Below are 17500 nucleotides of genomic sequence, written 5' to 3'. Positions count from 1 at the left end.
CACTCCCCTGCTCAAAAAACCTACTCTTGACCCCTCTGCCCTGAACAACTACCGGCCTGTCTCTCTTCTTCCCTTTCTCGCTAAAACTCTGGAACGGGCGGTCTGCTCCCAACTGTCTACTTATCTTCTCCAGAACAATCTCCATGACCCCAACCAGTCTGGCTTCAAGAGTGGCCACTCCACTGAAACCGCCCTGCTCGCGGTCACTGAGGCACTCCACGCTGCTAAAGCAAAATCCCTCTCCTCTGTCCTCATCTTCCTCGACCTGTCAGCCGCCTTCGATACAGTCAACCATGAGATTCTGCTCTCATCGCTGTCTGGGATGGGTGTCACAGGCTCTGTACTCGCTTGGTTTTCCTCCTACCTCTCTGGTCGCTCCTAAGAGGTGACTTGGAGAGGGCGCACTCTCCGACCCTCAACCCCTACGAACTGGAGTCCCGCAGGGCTCGGTTCTTGGGCCTCTCCTCTTCTCGCTATACACCATGTCTCTTGGTTCTGTTATCTCTTCCCACGGCTTTTCTTATCATTCCTACGCTGATGACACCCAACTCTTCATTTCCTTCCCCCCCGACACCCAAATCACCACACGGATCTCTGCCTGCTTGGCTGATATCTCTGCGTGGATGACTTCCCATCACCTGAAGCTCAACCTTGCCAAAACTGAGCTTCTCTACATCCCTGCTAAGTCCTCTCCGTCAATCGACCTCTCATTGACTGTTGAGGACTTTGTAGTTTCCTCCTCCCGTACGGCAAAGAATCTTGGGGTGACTCTTGATAACTGCCTCACCCTGGCTCCACAAGTATCCTCCACTGCCAGAACCTGCAGGTTCTTTCTGTATAATATACGCCGTATCCGTCATCTCCTGACTGAGAAAGCCACCCAGCTCCTAGTCCAGGCGCTCGTCATTTCCCGCCTGGATTACTGCAACTCCCTCCTAGCCGGTCTCCCAGCATGTGCCATCAAGCCCCTCCAGCTGGTCCAGAATGCTGCAGCCCGCCTGATCACCAGTCAGCCCAGGTCGGCTCATGTCACCCCGCTTCTCATTGGCCTCCACTGGCTTCCTATTGCCGCACGCATCCGTTTCAAGGCCCTAGTGTTGGCATTTCAGGCTGCTAAGGGGACTGCCCCACCTTACATACAATCCCTGATCACTCCCTACTCCCCAGCTAGACCACTCCGGTCTGCCAGCTCTGGTCGCCTTACGGTTCCCTCTCTACGTGCACCTGGCGGTCGAGCTGCACGTTCACACCTGTTTTCCGTTCTGGTTCCTCAGTGGTGGAATGACTTGCCTACCACTGTCAGAACAGCAGAATCCCTCCCCCTATTTCGACGCAGACTCAAAACCCACCTTTTCAAACTCTACCTTAGTCCTCCCTCCTGATTTCCCCTGCCCCTCCTTTCTGATATCCCTATCTTTGTCTAACGCCCCCCCCCCCCCAAAAAAAAAAAAAAAAAAAATGCACTTCTGATGACAACTATGTTTAGAACAGCATTTCCTGTGTATTTTGCTAGTTTCTGGATGTGATGCTCTGACTTATGGTAGAACCTATGCACTTGTAAGTCGCTTTGGATTAAAAGCGTCTGCCAAATGACTAAAATGTAAATGTAAAATGTCAACATCCACCTAGAAGCCTCCCAGGCTGCTGCCTTCCTACCGCTAATCCACTCCTTCGGCCTCTCCCTGCAACACTCTCCTCCAACCCACAAGGCGGGCAATGTCCTAGACCTTGTCTTTGTGAGGAACTGCTCATGCTCCGATTTCACGGTTACCACTCTGCACACATCTGATCACCACTTCATCTCATTCAGCCCGCCGTAACCTCCGCTCCCTCTCACCCTCTTCCTTCGCCAGCACCGTCATCGCCTCACTCCTCCCTCTTGAATCCTTCTTCAAACTCCCCACTAACTCTGCATCTGCCACCCTCCTTTCATCTCTCTCCTCCGCCTTTGACTCTCTCTGTCTGCCTGTCTCAAAGCCACCTCGCACATCCCCTCCCAGTCCTTGGATATCTGCCACCCTCCGTACCTCCAGGGCCAGTTCAGAACTCAGTTCTAACCCCCGGAAACTTTTCTCTATTTTCTCCTCTCTCCTCAATGCACCGCCTCCTCCTCCTCAGTCCCTCCTTTGCTGCTGATGACTTTGCTGATTTCTTCAATGAGAAGGTCACAGTCATCCGTAGATCCTTTACAACCACCGCCCCCCCTCACTGTGCCCTTCCCCTCCTCTAGGCCCATCCCTTCCTTTCTAAAACTATAGAACGAGCCGCTTCTACTCAACTTTCTTCTTTCTTTTCTAACAACAACAACAACAACAGCCTCCCTCTCCTCTGTCCTCATTCTTCTAGATCTCTCTGCTGCCTTCGACACTGTGGATCACTCCATCCTCCTGTCTGCCCTGTCAGCAACGGGCATCTGTAGCACAGCCCTGGACTGGATTGAGTCCTACCTCTCTGGTCGCTCCTTCCAGGTTGCCTGGGCTGGTTCAGTATCGACCCCTCGGCCCCTCGCCACAGGAGTTCCCCAGGGCTCAGTCCTAGGCCCGCTTCTTTTTTCTCTTTACACTCGCTCCCTTGGCCCTGTGATCACTGCACATGGGCTATCCTACCACTGCTACGCGGACGATACCCAACTCTTCGTCTCGTTCCCGCCGTCTGATACGCAGGTTTCAGCCCGTATCTCTGCTTGCCTGAGGGACATCCAGAGCTGGATGGACAACCACCATCTAAAGCTCAACCCAGGTAAGACTGAAATGATATTCATCCCTGCTAAAACCTCTCCCCACCTGGATCTCTCCATTTCCCTCGGGGATACCACACTCACGCCATCACCCAGTGCAAGGAACCTCGGCGTGGTGATGGACAGCAGACTGTCCCTCTCCGAGAACATTGCGGCGGTGACCAGGTCATGCAGGTTCTTCCTATACAACATACGGAGAATCCGCCCCTTTCTCACCCCCTACTCGATCCAGCTCCTGGTCCAAGCGATGGTTCTGTCCCGCCTGGACTACTGCAATTCCCTCTTGGCTGGCCTCCCAGCATCTGCCATCAGACCCCTCCAACTTATCCAGAATGCAGCAGCTCGTCTGGTCTTCAACCTTCCCAAATACTCACACGTCACCCCCCTGCTTACTTCCCTCCACTGGCTGCCTGTCATGGCTTGCATCAAATTCAAAACATTGGTGCTAGCCTTCCAAGCAGTTAAAGGGTCTTCCCCAGCTTATCTACAAAAAATCATCAGACCCTACACCCCTGCCAGACCTCTTCGTTCAGCCTCCACAGGCCGTTTGGCACCTCCCCCTCTCCTAACCTCCACATCACGCTCACGACTACTGTCTGTTCTGGCTCCACGGTGGTGGAACGAACTCCCCGTTGAGGTCAGAACTGTAGAATCTCTCCCCACCTTCAAGCGCAAGCTGAAGACACACCTCTTCAAGCAGCACCTCTCCCCATCCCTCCCTACCTCCCTGTGAACCTTAATTGTTGTCTCTGTGACTTGCTTTGTGTATCGGTATTTTTAGTTGGCTAGGTAAGCAGTGTTTGGATAGTTAACTTTGGTCACTTTTGCTCTGTTTCTTTGTTTCTTTGTTCTCAAAAAAAAAAAAAAAAAAAAAAAAAAAAGGCCCTCGTCCTTATCTTTGTTGTACAGGTAGCAGTTGAAATTGTACTTCCCTCTAGGGTCTTTCAGCGAACTTATCCCTGGTTATGGGTATGCACTTTGTTGTACGTCGCTCTGGATAATGCCAAATGCCAATAATGTAATGTAATGTAGATATATCTGTGTGGTGTGTTTAACAGGTACATTAGCTGGGATAAAGGTGTGTTTAACAGGTACATTACCTGGGAAAAAGGTGTGTTTAACAGGTACAGTACCTGGGGGATAGGTGTATTTAACAGGTACATTACCTGGGATATAGGTGTGTTTAAAAGGTACATTACCTGAGATAAAGGTGTATTTAGCTGTTATGTACGGTCCAGAGAACCCAGACGCAGACCACAGGATAATCCAAAAGAGTAGTTTTAATGTCCAGAAGTCACAAGCCAAGAGATCCAAAACACAGCCAAAAACGAAAAGCAAAAGAATAGTCGAAAAAAACAAGCGAGAGGTCAAAATCCAGAAAATCACAGGGCGAAGGTACAGCAGGGCAAAAGCAAAGTCGAAGTCAAGGCAAAGGGGTGTCTTTCAAGAATCTCTATAACAAGGCTTACAAACAATCGGCACTTATCAAGATCAACGTTCTGACAACGAAGCATACTGAGACTGAGGTTTAAGTACAAGAGGGAAGGTGACAATCTAGGCGGGGCAGAGGAAAAGGTGGGCTAAACAAATGGACAACAGGTGGGGAAACACAATAGGGTAATAACATAATAACGGGAGGGAGACGAAAACGCGGACTGGATGCACGAAACAAAACATGCAAAACATATGGCTCCGGATTAGGGAGTAGACATTGCATAGTTAGAAGACGTAGTGATAGTTAGAGACAGGTGTGAACACTTCGCTGAAACTAAACGAGTAATGAGGGATAGCATAGGGAGGCGGAGTTATAGAACAGTGGAGAAATACTAAGAGATAGCGTTAGTGAGTTAGTTTCGTGAATATTTCTAAACTACCCAATAAAAGTGATTGTTAGTTAGTTAGTTAGACAGACAGTAAGTGTATTAATCGGATTAGTACTGTACAAAACCTAGATTAGTAGTAGTTAGTAAGAATGGTGCTTTACAACATTTAACTATCAAGAAAAAGCAGGAAGTAAGAATCGAGAGATTTAGAAAAAATGTTGAACCCTGAAAACTACCGTAAACACCCGAATAGTGGGGCACGCAGACAGGGGAGTGACTAGACTGATAAACATTCAGACGTAGACATAACAGGGGAGGACAATAGAGAACTGTAATGGGAAAACATAAACCAGGTACTATGAGAAATGAATAATAAACAAGAATAAACATGAAAACAAACAGAACAAGTACAGAAACATTACATTAGCAGGTACATTGCCTGGGATAAAGGTGTGTTTAACAGGTACATTACCTGGGAAATAGGTGTGTTTACAACGTACATTACCTGGGATATATTAGTGTTTAACGGGTACATTACCTGGGATAAAGGTTTGTTTAACAGGTACATTAAATGGGATAAAGGTGTGTTTAACAGATACATTACCTGTGGTACATTACCTGGAATATATCTGTGTTTAAAAGGTACATTGCCTGGGATAAAGGTGTGTTTAACAGGTACATAACCTGGGAAATAGGTGTGTTTACAACGTACATTACCTGGGATATATTAGTGTTTAACGGGTACATTACCTGGGGTAAATGTGTGTTTAACAGGTACAGTACCTGGGGGATAGGTGTATTTAACAGGTACATTTCCTGGGATATAGATGTGTTTAACAGGTACATTACCTGGGATATAGGTGTGTTTAACTGGTACATTACCTTGCATGACGGTGTGTTTATAAGGTACATTACCTGAGATATATATGTATTTAACAAGTCCATTACATGGGATATGTCTGTGTTTAACAGGTGCATTTCCTTGGATATGTGTGTGTTTATCAGGTACATTACCTGGGATATATCTGTGTGTGTGCATGTGTCACAGTCATGTACTCTAATGTCAAATTTTATTTGGAAATGCATATGTTTGGTTGTTAGGTATCTTTCTCAGGGACACTTCAACACAACCAGGGTGGGGGGTTGAACTTTCTGATTTTTATACTTGTGACTTAGTCAGATGGATGCAGGTGATTTTTACACATGTGACTTAGTCAGATGGATGCAGGTGATTTTTACACATGTGACTTAGTCAGATGGATGCAGATGATGCTAAGCTGAAGTGGTGGACTGCTATTCATTATTTTGCCTAAGCATATTTAGAATTAGCATTTAAGAATTGGATAATTCAGTTTGTCATATATGGTTATCTCTGTGGATGCATTTTTGCTCAGGGAAATTTATAGCATAGCCATAACAACATGTCAATCATCTTTATTTTATGCGTCACAAAACTTGTTTTCAAGCTCTGAGAATAATGAACGATGTTGGGAATGTAGAAGACATAATGCATGAGGCTGTGCATGGGTTTGCTCATGGTTATGAGTTGTATGTTGAGGAGTTTGTTGTCTCTTCTTGGAGGAAGGGAGATTATACAGAGGGCTTCGTATAATAGTCCTGGTTTGCTGCTCCTGTATTGTATGAAAAAGCCAAGGGCAAATTGTATTCTTCTTAACAGTCATGGATGCAGAGACTATTGAAATTGCAGCCCTTGGATGACCCCTGCATCCTGGCATGCTGTATGACTGTCGCAACAACACCTTCATCCCAGGGAATGTACCTGTTAAACACACCTTAATCCCAGGTAACATACCCATTAAAAACACCTTTATCCCAGGTAATGTACCTGTTAAACACACCTTTATCCCAGGTAATGTACCAGCTAAACACACCTTTATCCCAGGTAATGGACCTGTTAAACACACTTTGAACGCTGAACACTGCACAACTGTAAACATTTTATGCTAGTGTGTGCTACTGCGTTGTTACACACTTGACTTTGGACTGTAAAGACGCCAATAAAGTTTATTTCTCTGTGCACTTAGCAGTGTTAACATGGCAGCTATGTTTATTCATGAAACTGAGGGATGGGTTTGTGAACGTATGAAAAATATGTCTACAGCTGACCACCAGTGAGGGGGTGGCTCGGGGTGGTGTTATCACACACATTCAGTTTGCCAGCCTGAGGAGTTCTCAGCAAAGTTTCTTAAGATGTACCAGCATTCAAAGAACCATTTCTAAAATGGAGATTTAGCATTACATTACATTAATTTCATCTTATCCAGAGCGACTTACAGTTGATTAAACTAAGCAGGAGACAATCCTCCCCTGGAGCAATGCAGGGTTAAGGGCCTTGCTCAAGGGCCCAACGGCTGTGTCGATCTTATTTTGGCTACACCAGTGATCAAACCACTGACCTTGCAGGTCCCAGTCATGTACCCTAACCACTACACAAGAGGCCACCCCGAAAGATCTTTCTGTCAGATATATCATAGTATTGACAGCTTTTCTCTCTTTTCGCTGGTATCAATATAAATTTGCTGAAATCCAGACATCTTAATTGCTTTTGTTTCAATAACATAACTGATATCAGTCATACTGCCTCTGTTCAGCAAATGCCTCCAAGCTGACGATCTGAAGTTTGCTTATTTGCTTAAGTATGTGTATATACTGTACAATAGATATATTATTATTCATTCATTAGAGATAAATGATAAAAATGTGATGGTAAAGTTATTGATAAATGACTGAAATGTTGTCTGTGTTAGGAGTCTCACTGTGGGATCAAGAAGCCATCAGAAAAGATATGGATGTGAAACCACAGCCCCACACGCATCAAGATCTTGGAATCTGTACCTCTCTCAGTGAGAAGGCCAGGCTGATGGAGATCAGTGGCTCACTGAAAGTCAGCTTCCTGGCAGGGCTGGTGAAGGTGGGGGGGTCGGGCAGCTACCTGAAGGACATATTGTCCTCCTCACTCCTGACAAGATGAGAAAATGGCTTCATGATAAAGAGTCTGAAGTAGGGGTGCTGAAAAACTACATCAAGCGTCTGAAGAGGTGTGACATTGTGCCACCTGGACCTGAGCTGAACAAAGTTCTTGCTGATCCAAAATTTACCTCACTTCAACTTCACCTCACTGAAGGAGGAGGAGCCGTACCTCTCAAACCTGTTTGAGTTCCTGGCTTCTGAAGAGTTCAGGGCAATGCAAAATATCTGTGGCCCACAGATCTCTGAAAATGAGAGATGTACTGAAAAGATTTCGGTCGAAACAGAACAGGAAAAGAGAGAAATTTCTCAAGGGAATAATAACTTCTTCTGGTAAACACTTGTCTCAATACCATGTCCACTTTTTCAAAACACTTAACACATTCACCACATCATTAGACTATATGAACTAAACTGTGGATATTTTTGCATTGCTTTCATACTAAAGGCATTCAATCACCACTTCTTCCAAAATTCAGGAATACCTCTCTCAGTCTGTGTTCACTACCAACAAAGGTTTGTGCAAATACAGCAAATACAGACATTTACAACAACAGTTAACTTTCCGTTCAAAACCCAATAAAATTCTGATCACTGTGGCCCTCGGGGTACCACTGGGCCAACCTGGCCCTCATCAAGGGCCTGCCGTTGGAGAATACCTCTGGGTCAGGTGATTGAGGGAAGGTATTTCCCTACTGAGATGATGGAAGGCTTTAGGACCCTGAAGGGAAACGGAGTACCAATCTAGAGGACAATAACTGAATCTCATCAGGATCCAACAAGGCGCACCTGGTGATGGTGAACTGCTCCTGGCCACACCCCCTCAAGCACAGATGGGCTGCGTTGAGTGATGAGGCCAAGGGCTTTAAACACAGGAATTCTCCAGAGCTGGGGAGGTGCGTTATGGTGAATTCTGTGACTGAGCTAACTCTTTGTGATTTTTCGTTTGCCACTGGCCTGGAGTAGTGCTCCTAAGCCAAGGGAAGCTTAGAGACCGGGAACCCACCAGCCAGAAGCTTTGGAACGGCTGTGGTTTTTTTGTTCTTTCTCATCGCCCCTTGCCCTTCACTGTTTTTGTGAAAATAAATTTACCTCAGTTTTTGCACTTAAAACCTTTTGCTGCCTGTTTTTTGACCTGGGACCTCACACCACATATACAAAAGGGGCCATCTTTGGATTGGCATTTGCATTCTTTAGCCTGGTGGGTAAAATGGATGCAGCCAGAGGCAGAGGAAGAAGACGTTGTGGAAGAGCAAGAACAGTTGTGTCTGATGAAATCAGAGCCACAGTCATTGATCATGTGGTAAGTTATGGTCTGTCCCTGAGGGAAGCAGGTTGTGTCATGGTTTCTAGACCTGTAGAGGGCTTGCCGGCTTAGCTCAGCAGGAGTAATTGCCTCCCGCATGTGGAATGCAGGTATAATCATGGCTGATTGTAGTCACCTGCTTGAAGAGCTATTTAAGTCTCTTCCTGACACTGCTCTGAGCTTTGGTGTTTCAGTTTAACACACACAGAGCCGATAAGGTATTAAGGTCGACAGTCAGAGAGTTTGAGGACTGAATTGCTTTTATTCTTGAGAAGCATTCAGTTGGAATTTAGAAATGAGAAATGAGAAATAGAGAAGTTTAGGGACCTAGTTTTTTTTTCTTTTCTTTGGGTTGGTTAGTTCCTGTAAACCTTCCCTAGTCCCTAGCTTCTGTTTTGAAGAGTGAGTGGCAGAGTTTGGTGCATGAAGTTTAGCCCATTCAAAACTGCCAGTAAAATATCTTGTTTTGTTTCTCCTGACCAGTATAGCTCAGGTCAGCTTTTATTTTCTGTTGGCAGATCGCCGGGGAGTTTGGTTCCCTTTTTTCGTTCTTTCCTCGCCTATTTTAGTGGTTATCCAACTTTGTGATCCTTTCCCTGACGCTCTTGGTCTCTCGCCCCTGCTCCCTCACAGGCTGAGGGTTCAACCAAACTTGCCTAGATCCACAGTGGCTTCAATAGTGAGGATTTTCAGGCAAACCAACAGGTACTATACAGTATTTACAGCATTCTGACTGAAGGAATTCAATTGATGTGTCAATTACAGTAGTACTGTGATTTGAGAAGTCTCCAGAAAAAGCAGATGTATCAATGCACATTTGTCTTTGACTCACTACAGGACCCAGCAGTTACCTCACAGTCACACAGGGGTACGGAGAAGAATATTTATGCCTCAACAGGAGGATGCAATAGTTGGGATGGTCGTTGTTAACAACAGCATCAAGCCACATGACCAGATGTCACTTCTAGATGCAATGCCTGCTGGGTGTATAGACATAACAGTGGAACACATCCAGAGCTGGATAAGGCATGCAAAGAGATGTTTTCCTTGGTGTATAGCAAGAGATAACAGGAGGAGTGATGTTGATGAAAATCTATGGCCAAATGCAGAGGACAGGATGGATGGGCCAGGCCATCTAGATGTCTGATACTGATAGGCAGACAATATACAGTGGTGTGAAAAAGTGTTTGCCCCCTTCCTGATTTCTTATTTTTTTGCATGTTTGTCACACTTAAATGTTTCAGATCATCAAACAAATTTAAATATTAGTCAAAGACAACACAAGCAAACACAAAATGCAGTTTTTAAATGAAGGTTTTTATTATTAAGGGAGAAAAAAAAATCCAAACCTACATGGCCCTGTGTGAAAAAGTGATTGCCCCCTAAACCTAATAACTGCTTGGGTCACCCTTAGCAGCAACAACTGCAATCAAGCGTTTGCAATAACTTGCAATGAGTCTCTTACAGCGCTGTGGAGGAATTTTGGCCCACTCTTCTTTGCAGAATTGTTGTAATTCAGCCACATTGGAGGGTTTTCGAGCATGAACCGCCTTTTTAAGGTCATGCCACAGCATCTCAATAGGATTCAGGTCAGGACTTTGACTAGGCCACTCCAAAGTCTTCAGAGGTGGACTTCCTGGTGTGTTCTGGATCATTGTCCTGCTGCAGAACCCAAGTTCGTTTCAGCTTGAGGTCACGAACAGATGGCCGGACATTCTCCTTCAGGATTTTTTGGTAGACAGCAGAATTCATGGTTCCATTTATCACAGCAAGTCTTCCAGGTCCTGAAGCAGCAAAACAGCCCCAGACCATCACACTACCACCACCATATTTTACTGTTGGTATGGCATTTATATAGCACCTTTATCCAAAGCGCTGTACAATTGATGCTTCTCATTCACCCATTCATTCACACACTCACACACTCACACACCAACGGTGATTGGCTGCCATGCAAGGCACCGACCAGCTCGTCAGGAGCAAATGGGGATTACGTGTCTTGCTCAGGGACACTTCGACAGGCAGGGGATCGAACCGGCAACCCTCCGACTGCCAGACGACTGCTCTTACTGCCTGAGCCATGTCGCCCCCACGGTATGATGTTCTTTTTCTGAAATGCGGTGTTACTTTTACGCCAGATGTAATGGGACACACACCTTCCAAAAAGTTCACCTTTTGTCTCGTCAGACCACTGAGTATTTTCCCAAAAGTCTTGGGGAACATCAAGATGTTTTCTGGCAAAATTGAGACGAGCCTTAATGTTCTTTTTGCTCAGCAGTGGTTTTCGTCTTGGAACTCTGCCATGCAGGCCATTTTTGCCCAGTCTCTTTCTTATGGTGGAGTCATGAACACTGACCTTAACTGAGGCAAGTGAGGCCTGCAGTTCTTTGAATGTTGTTGTGGGGTCTTTTGTGACCTCTTGGATGAGTCGTCGCTGCGCTCTTGGGGTAATTTTGGTCGGCCGACCACTCCTGGGAAGGTTCACCACTGTTCCATGTTTTCGCCATTTGTGGATAATGGCTCTCACTGTGGTTCGCTGGAGTCCCAAAGCTTTAGAAATGGCTTTATAACCTTTTCCAGACTGATAGATCTCAATGACTTTCTTTCGCATTTGTTCTTGAATTTCTTTAGATCTCAGCATGATGTCTAGCTTTTGAGTATCATTTGGTCTACTTCACTTTGTCAGGCAGGTCCTATTTAAGTGATTTCTTGATTGAGAACAGGTGTGGCAGTAATCAGGCCTGGGTGTGGCTAGAGAAATTGAACTCAGGTTTGATAAACCACAGTTGTGTTTATCTGTTTTAATAATAAAAACCTTCATTTCAAAACTGCATTTTGTGTTTACTTGTGTTGTCTTTGACTAATATTTAAATTTGTTTGATGACCTGAAACATTTAAGTGTGACAAACATGCCAAAAAAATCTGGCAGAAAAATCTTGCGGGGTGGCCTGTAGCGTAGTGGTAAGGGTACATGATTGGGACTCCGTAATTTGGTTTCCATTGTAATGCTTTTTTGATTTGGAACTAGTATGTAATTACGTGTATGTAACCTGCCTGGTAAAATAAATTGTTAAAACTTGATCTGGGTGGTTTCGCTCGAACTGGTCTAGGGAGGATGAATATTTACGCTTAATGTATCACGGCGTATAGCACCCGTAGACCTATGTTGGTAAATCCCTCGCCTCCGCATGGTAGTTCATTCATGTCGAGCACAGCCGTAGCTAGGTTGGTCTGCTTGGGTCCCTAGGCTGTAAACAGATATACCCAAGAGTAGCTATTCCTGCGACCTCTGTAATGACTACAGATAGCTAGTCAGTTTGTGAGACGTGCACATAACGCGCGATGTGACATGCGGCGGTACCAGCAGAGGATTGTTCGGAGAATAAATCTCAGTACAGGATTCCTAAAGCGATCAAGTCAAAATTATCAATAAGAAATCTTCCTAATGTGGATAACTAATCTAAATTATTATTCTAAAATGGACAAGTTATGTTACGCCTAAATTAAAGATGATTGACATGTTGTTATGGTTATGCTATAAATTTCTCTTTCATTGGGTCGTCTCTTCAGCCCTCTTTCTCTTTCATTGTGTCGTCTCTTCAGCCCTCTTTCTCTTTGGCCTTTTCTTCACCTCATCTGGCCTCTGGCTGCTGCAACTGCATCACGCCCTTGACTCTCAGACAGAGGCCTCTCACAGCTAACACTCTTAACACTCCCACCCAGAACTCCAGCTAACTACCTAATCTAGCTATTTTTACCTTTCCCTTGTCCAAGGGATACACACACTCTTACCATAGCTTATCCTACTAATGCCCATAGGTATGAGTGTGTGAGTGAATGGTGTGTGTGCCCTGCGATGGACTGGCGACCTGTCCAGGGTGTATTCCTGCCTTTCGCCCAATGTATTCTGGGATAGGCTCCAGCCCCCCTGCGACCCTGTTCAGGATAAGCGGGTTAAGATAATGGATGGATGGATGGATGGATGGATATGCCACTAAACTCAGTAAGAGTGGATGGAGTATGTAGTAATGAAGCAGAAACATCATGAGCCAATAACAGGACATCATCAGCACACAAGGATATTTTATGTTCAGTGTTGTTAACACTTACCGGTTTGACGGATTTCGACTGGCAAATCGATTGAACCAGTGGCTCCTGAGACAACTTCCCATTAACACTGGTTTCAAATCAGTGGCCATCTCTAATGAATACAGGGAGGGGTCAGGAAGGGAAAAGGGAGAGGTTTTTTAAGGGCAACATCTTTATTGAGAGGGTTGGAGGTGGATGGCATTTCATACCCGTGGGACAAACTGGTTTATCAGGTTTAAGGTAAAATGTCAGAAATTTCCTTAATAATTTGCAGCACCACTAACTGTAATTTTAGCCTATTTAAACAAGCACACACACACACACACTCACACACACACACGCAGAGTTCCTCCTGTAAATCAGACGTGAGAAGGTGAGGAGATTCATCTCAGCATCACAGGTCAGATTCTTCTGTTTGTGCACGTGGGAGTGTGTGTATGTCTTTGTGTGTATATCTGTACGTGTATATGTGTATGTGTCTGTGTGTGTGTACATGTATGTGTGTGTGTGTGAGTGTATGAGTGCTTGCGTGTGGGAGTGTGTGTGCATGTGTGTGCGTGTATGTGTGTGTGTGTGAGTGTATGAGTGCTTGCGTGTGGGAGTGTGTGTGCATGTGTGTGCGTGTGTGTGTGTGTGTGAGAGTGTGTGTGAGTGAGTGTATGAGTGCTTGCGCATGGGAGTGAGCATGCACTGTATGGGTAACTTTTTGAATGATGACAATAACATGAACTGATGCATTATTTTTATTCATCAAATATAGGAAATCCATTTTGATACATAGGCTGATTTTCAGTGCATTTTTACAGTGTGTCTTCCCTAGCCAGAGCAGGTCAGTGTACTGACCAATATTTCAGACTGCCTTCCCTGTATTCACAAGAGACTGGGACTGATTTGAAACCAGAGCTAATTAGAAGTTGTCAAAACTATATATAGTCATTGTGTATCAAGTATGTTCAGGGACCCTAACCCTAACCCATTCTAGAGTATCTTCAAGGACCCCCTGTTGAAAAAGCTTACACTTGTGTAATACTAATGTGCTTATCAGAAACTAAACATCGGCAAATTGATTCATGTCACCAAATTCATAATTGATATCCATAGCGTGATACACACACACACACATACACACACATAGGCACGCAAGCACACACACATGCACCCACACACACACTAAATTATTGGGGCAGTATAAAAATATCTAACGTTGTGTCCTGGTATGCACTTTTTAAATGTTTTATATATAATACGTGTCTGCAACTTGATGTGCACAGCAAGGTTTGTACCTTACCCAACAGTCAGTGGTGTAAGCCTATTGTGCTCTTAGTAATTTATTCCTATGTTAAAATATGCAACTTCATCTCAACAGCAAGGCTGCCTTCACTCTATAAACTGTCATATCCCGCATTGCCCTGAGGATATAGGGGTGTTGAACAGGTACATTACCTGGGGTAAAGGTGTGTTTATAGTTACAAATGAAGAAGACATAATATAGCACCTTTCAAGCACAGAGCATAAGATGCCTTACACAATAAATGAAATAAAAGGATCAAAATGACAGCACAGGGGAAACAGTAAAAGCAGCATAAAGAAGAACAAACAGCAAATACAATAGCAATATACATGAAGGCAATAAAAGAAGGGGAAGAAAGAATATTCACTTTGAACGATGTAATTTGTAATATCCCCTTCCAGTGTAGTTTTGATGATCTCTTGTCCATCAGAAGCTCTCCCATGTGCAGAGAAGGCTTTTGATCAGCTGGAGTGGGGGTGTCTCTGGGCGATTTTGGGACACATGCGTTTCGGAACTGATCATATTCATGTGATTAAATATTTGCTCTCTGCAGTCCCCCATTTCCAGAGGCACTAGTCAGAGCTGCCCACTCTCCCCTCTTCAGTTCACTCTGTCTCAGGAGCCACTGGTTCAATTGATTTGAAATCCGTCAAACCGGTAAGTGTTAACAACACTGAACATAAAATATCCTTGTGTGCTGATGATGTCCTGTTATTTGCTCATGATGTTTCTGCTTCATTACCACATATTCACTTTTAATGAGTTTAGTGGCGTATCAGGACATTAAATAAACTGGACAAAGTCTGCAGTGATGCCCCTTAACTCAGGAATGAGTCAAAATGCCCTGTCCTCAAATAAACAAATAGTTAAAGACTTGGTCTATGTACATATACAATATCTTGGTTTTCATATCTATCCTTCACTTGATTTGCCTTTTTAAAAAACATTTCTAAGCAAACAGAAGCTGACCTCAGGAAATGCTCCACTCTCCAGGTTTGGGTTTCCATTGAAAGGGACATTCCAACACATATACATTTCTTCACCACTATGATTCCGCTTCCCCTACCAGATAAATGTTGGAACTTTGGGGTTGTGACATTACATTACTGTCATTTGGCAGACGCTCTTATCCAGAGCGACATGCAGTTGATTAGACTAATCAGGAGACAATCGTCCTCTGGAGCAATGCAGGGTTAAGGGCCTTGCTCAAGGGCTGGGGGATCAAAACAGATAGAGCTTGTTTTCAAGCTCTGAGAATAATGAACGATGTTGGGAATGTAGAAGACACAATGCATGAGGCTGTGCATGGGTTTGCTCATGGTAATGAGTTGTATGTTGAGGAGTTTGTTGTCTCTTCTTGGAGGAAGGGAGATTATACAGAGGGCTTCGTATAATAGTCCTGATTTGCTGCTCCTGTATTGTATGAAAAAGCCAAGAGCAAATTGTATTCTTGTTCACAGTCATGGATGCAGAGACTATTGAAATTGCAGCCCTTGGACGACCCGTGCATCCTGGCATGCTGTATGACTGTCGCAACGACACCTTTATCCCAGGTAATGTACCTGTTAAACACACCTATATCCCAGGTAATGTACCTGTTAAACACACCTTTATCCCAGGTAATGTACCTGTTAAACACACCTTTATCCCAGGTAATGTACCTGTTAAACACACCTTTATCCCAGGTAATGTACCTGTTAAACACACCTATATCCCAGGTAATGTACCTGTTAAACACACCTTTATCCCAGGTAATGTACCTGTTAAACACACCTTTACCTCAGGTAATGTACCTGTTAAACACACCTTTATCCCAGGTAATGTACCTGTTAAACACACCTATATCCCAGGTAATGTACCTGTTAAACACACCTTTATCCCAGGTAATGTACCTGTTAAACACACCTTTACCTCAGGTAATGTACCTGTTAAACACACCTTTATCCCAGGTAACGTACCTGTTAAACACACCTTTACCCCAGGTAATGTACCTGTTAAACACACCTTTATCCCAGGTAATGTACCTGTTAAACACACCTTTATCCCAGCTAATGTACCTGTTAAACACACCTTTATCCCAGGTAATGTACCTGTTAAACACACCTTTACCTCAGGTAATGTACCTGTTAAACACACCTTTATCCCAGGTAACGTACCTGTTAAACACACCTTTACCCCAGGTAATGTACCTGTTAAACACACCTTTATCCCAGGTAATGTACCTGTTAAACACACCTTTATCCCAGCTAATGTACCTGTTAAACACACCTTTATCCCAGGTAACGTACCTGTTTAACACACCTATTCCCCAGATAATTTACCTGTTAAACACAAATATATCTCAGGTAACGTACCTGTTAAACACACCTTTATCCCAGCTAATGTACCTGTTAAACACACCTTTATCCCAGGTAACGTACCTGTTAAACACACCTTTATCCCAGGTAATGTACCTGTTAAACACAGATATACCCCAGGTAGTGTACCTGTTAAACACAGATATACCCCAGGTAGTGTACCTGTTAAACACACTTTGAACACTGAACACTGCACCATTGTACACATTTTATGCTAGTATGTGCTACTGCGTTGTTACACACTTGACTTTGGACTGTAAACACACCATTATGTTTATTTCTCTGTGCACTTAGCAGTGTTGACATGGCAGCTATGTTTATTCATGAAACTGAGGGATGGGTTTGTGAACGTATGAAAAATATGTATACAGCTGACCACCAGTGAGGGGGTGGCTAGGGGTGGGGTTATCAAAGTACTATCACACACATTCAGTTTGCCAGCCTGAGGAGTTCTCAGCAAAGTTTCTTAAGATGTACCAGCATTCAAAGAACCATTTTTAAAATGGAGATTACATTAACGGCATTTGGCAGACGCTCTTATCCAGAGCGACTTACAGTTGATTAGACTAAGCAGGAGACAATCCTCCCCTGGAGCAATGCAGGGTTAAGGGCCTTGCTCAAGGGCCCAACGGCTGTGTCGATCTTATTTTGGCTACACCAGAGATCAAACCACTGACATTGTGGGTCCCAGTCATGGACCCTAACCACTACGCTACAGGCCACCCCGCAAGATCTTTCTGTCAATTATATCATAGTATTGACAGCGTTTCTCTCAAGACAGTCTGGTATCAATATAAATTTGCTGAAATCCAGTCATCTTAATTGCTTTTGTTTCAATAACATAACTGATATCAGTCATACTGCCTCTGTTCAGCAAATGCCTCCAAGCTGATGATCTGAAGTTTGCTT

The 17500-nt window shown here is 44.2% G+C and overlaps 2 protein-coding genes across 2 annotated transcripts in view; both read left to right on the top strand.

Moving 5' to 3' along the window:
- Nucleotides 1-7552, top strand: part of LOC133121449 (verrucotoxin subunit beta-like) — an 18859-nt gene extending 11307 nt beyond the window's left edge. The window contains exon 5 of the mRNA XM_061230613.1: nucleotides 7329-7552. Within this exon, the coding sequence (XP_061086597.1) occupies nucleotides 7329-7552 (224 nt within the window). The remainder of the gene's footprint in view (nucleotides 1-7328) is intronic.
- An 8144-nt stretch (nucleotides 7553-15696) lies between these two features.
- LOC133121448 (neoverrucotoxin subunit beta-like) overlaps nucleotides 15697-17500 on the top strand; it is a 5110-nt gene continuing 3306 nt past the window's right edge. The window contains exon 1 of the mRNA XM_061230612.1: nucleotides 15697-15787. Within this exon, the coding sequence (XP_061086596.1) occupies nucleotides 15697-15787 (91 nt within the window). The remainder of the gene's footprint in view (nucleotides 15788-17500) is intronic.

The sequence above is a fragment of the Conger conger genome, chromosome 2 (assembly GCF_963514075.1).
Source record: "Conger conger chromosome 2, fConCon1.1, whole genome shotgun sequence".
Lineage (NCBI taxonomy): Eukaryota > Metazoa > Chordata > Actinopteri > Anguilliformes > Congridae > Conger > Conger conger.
The sequence above is the reverse complement of the archived record's forward strand: the minus strand, read 5'-3'. Positions and strand labels throughout refer to the sequence as shown.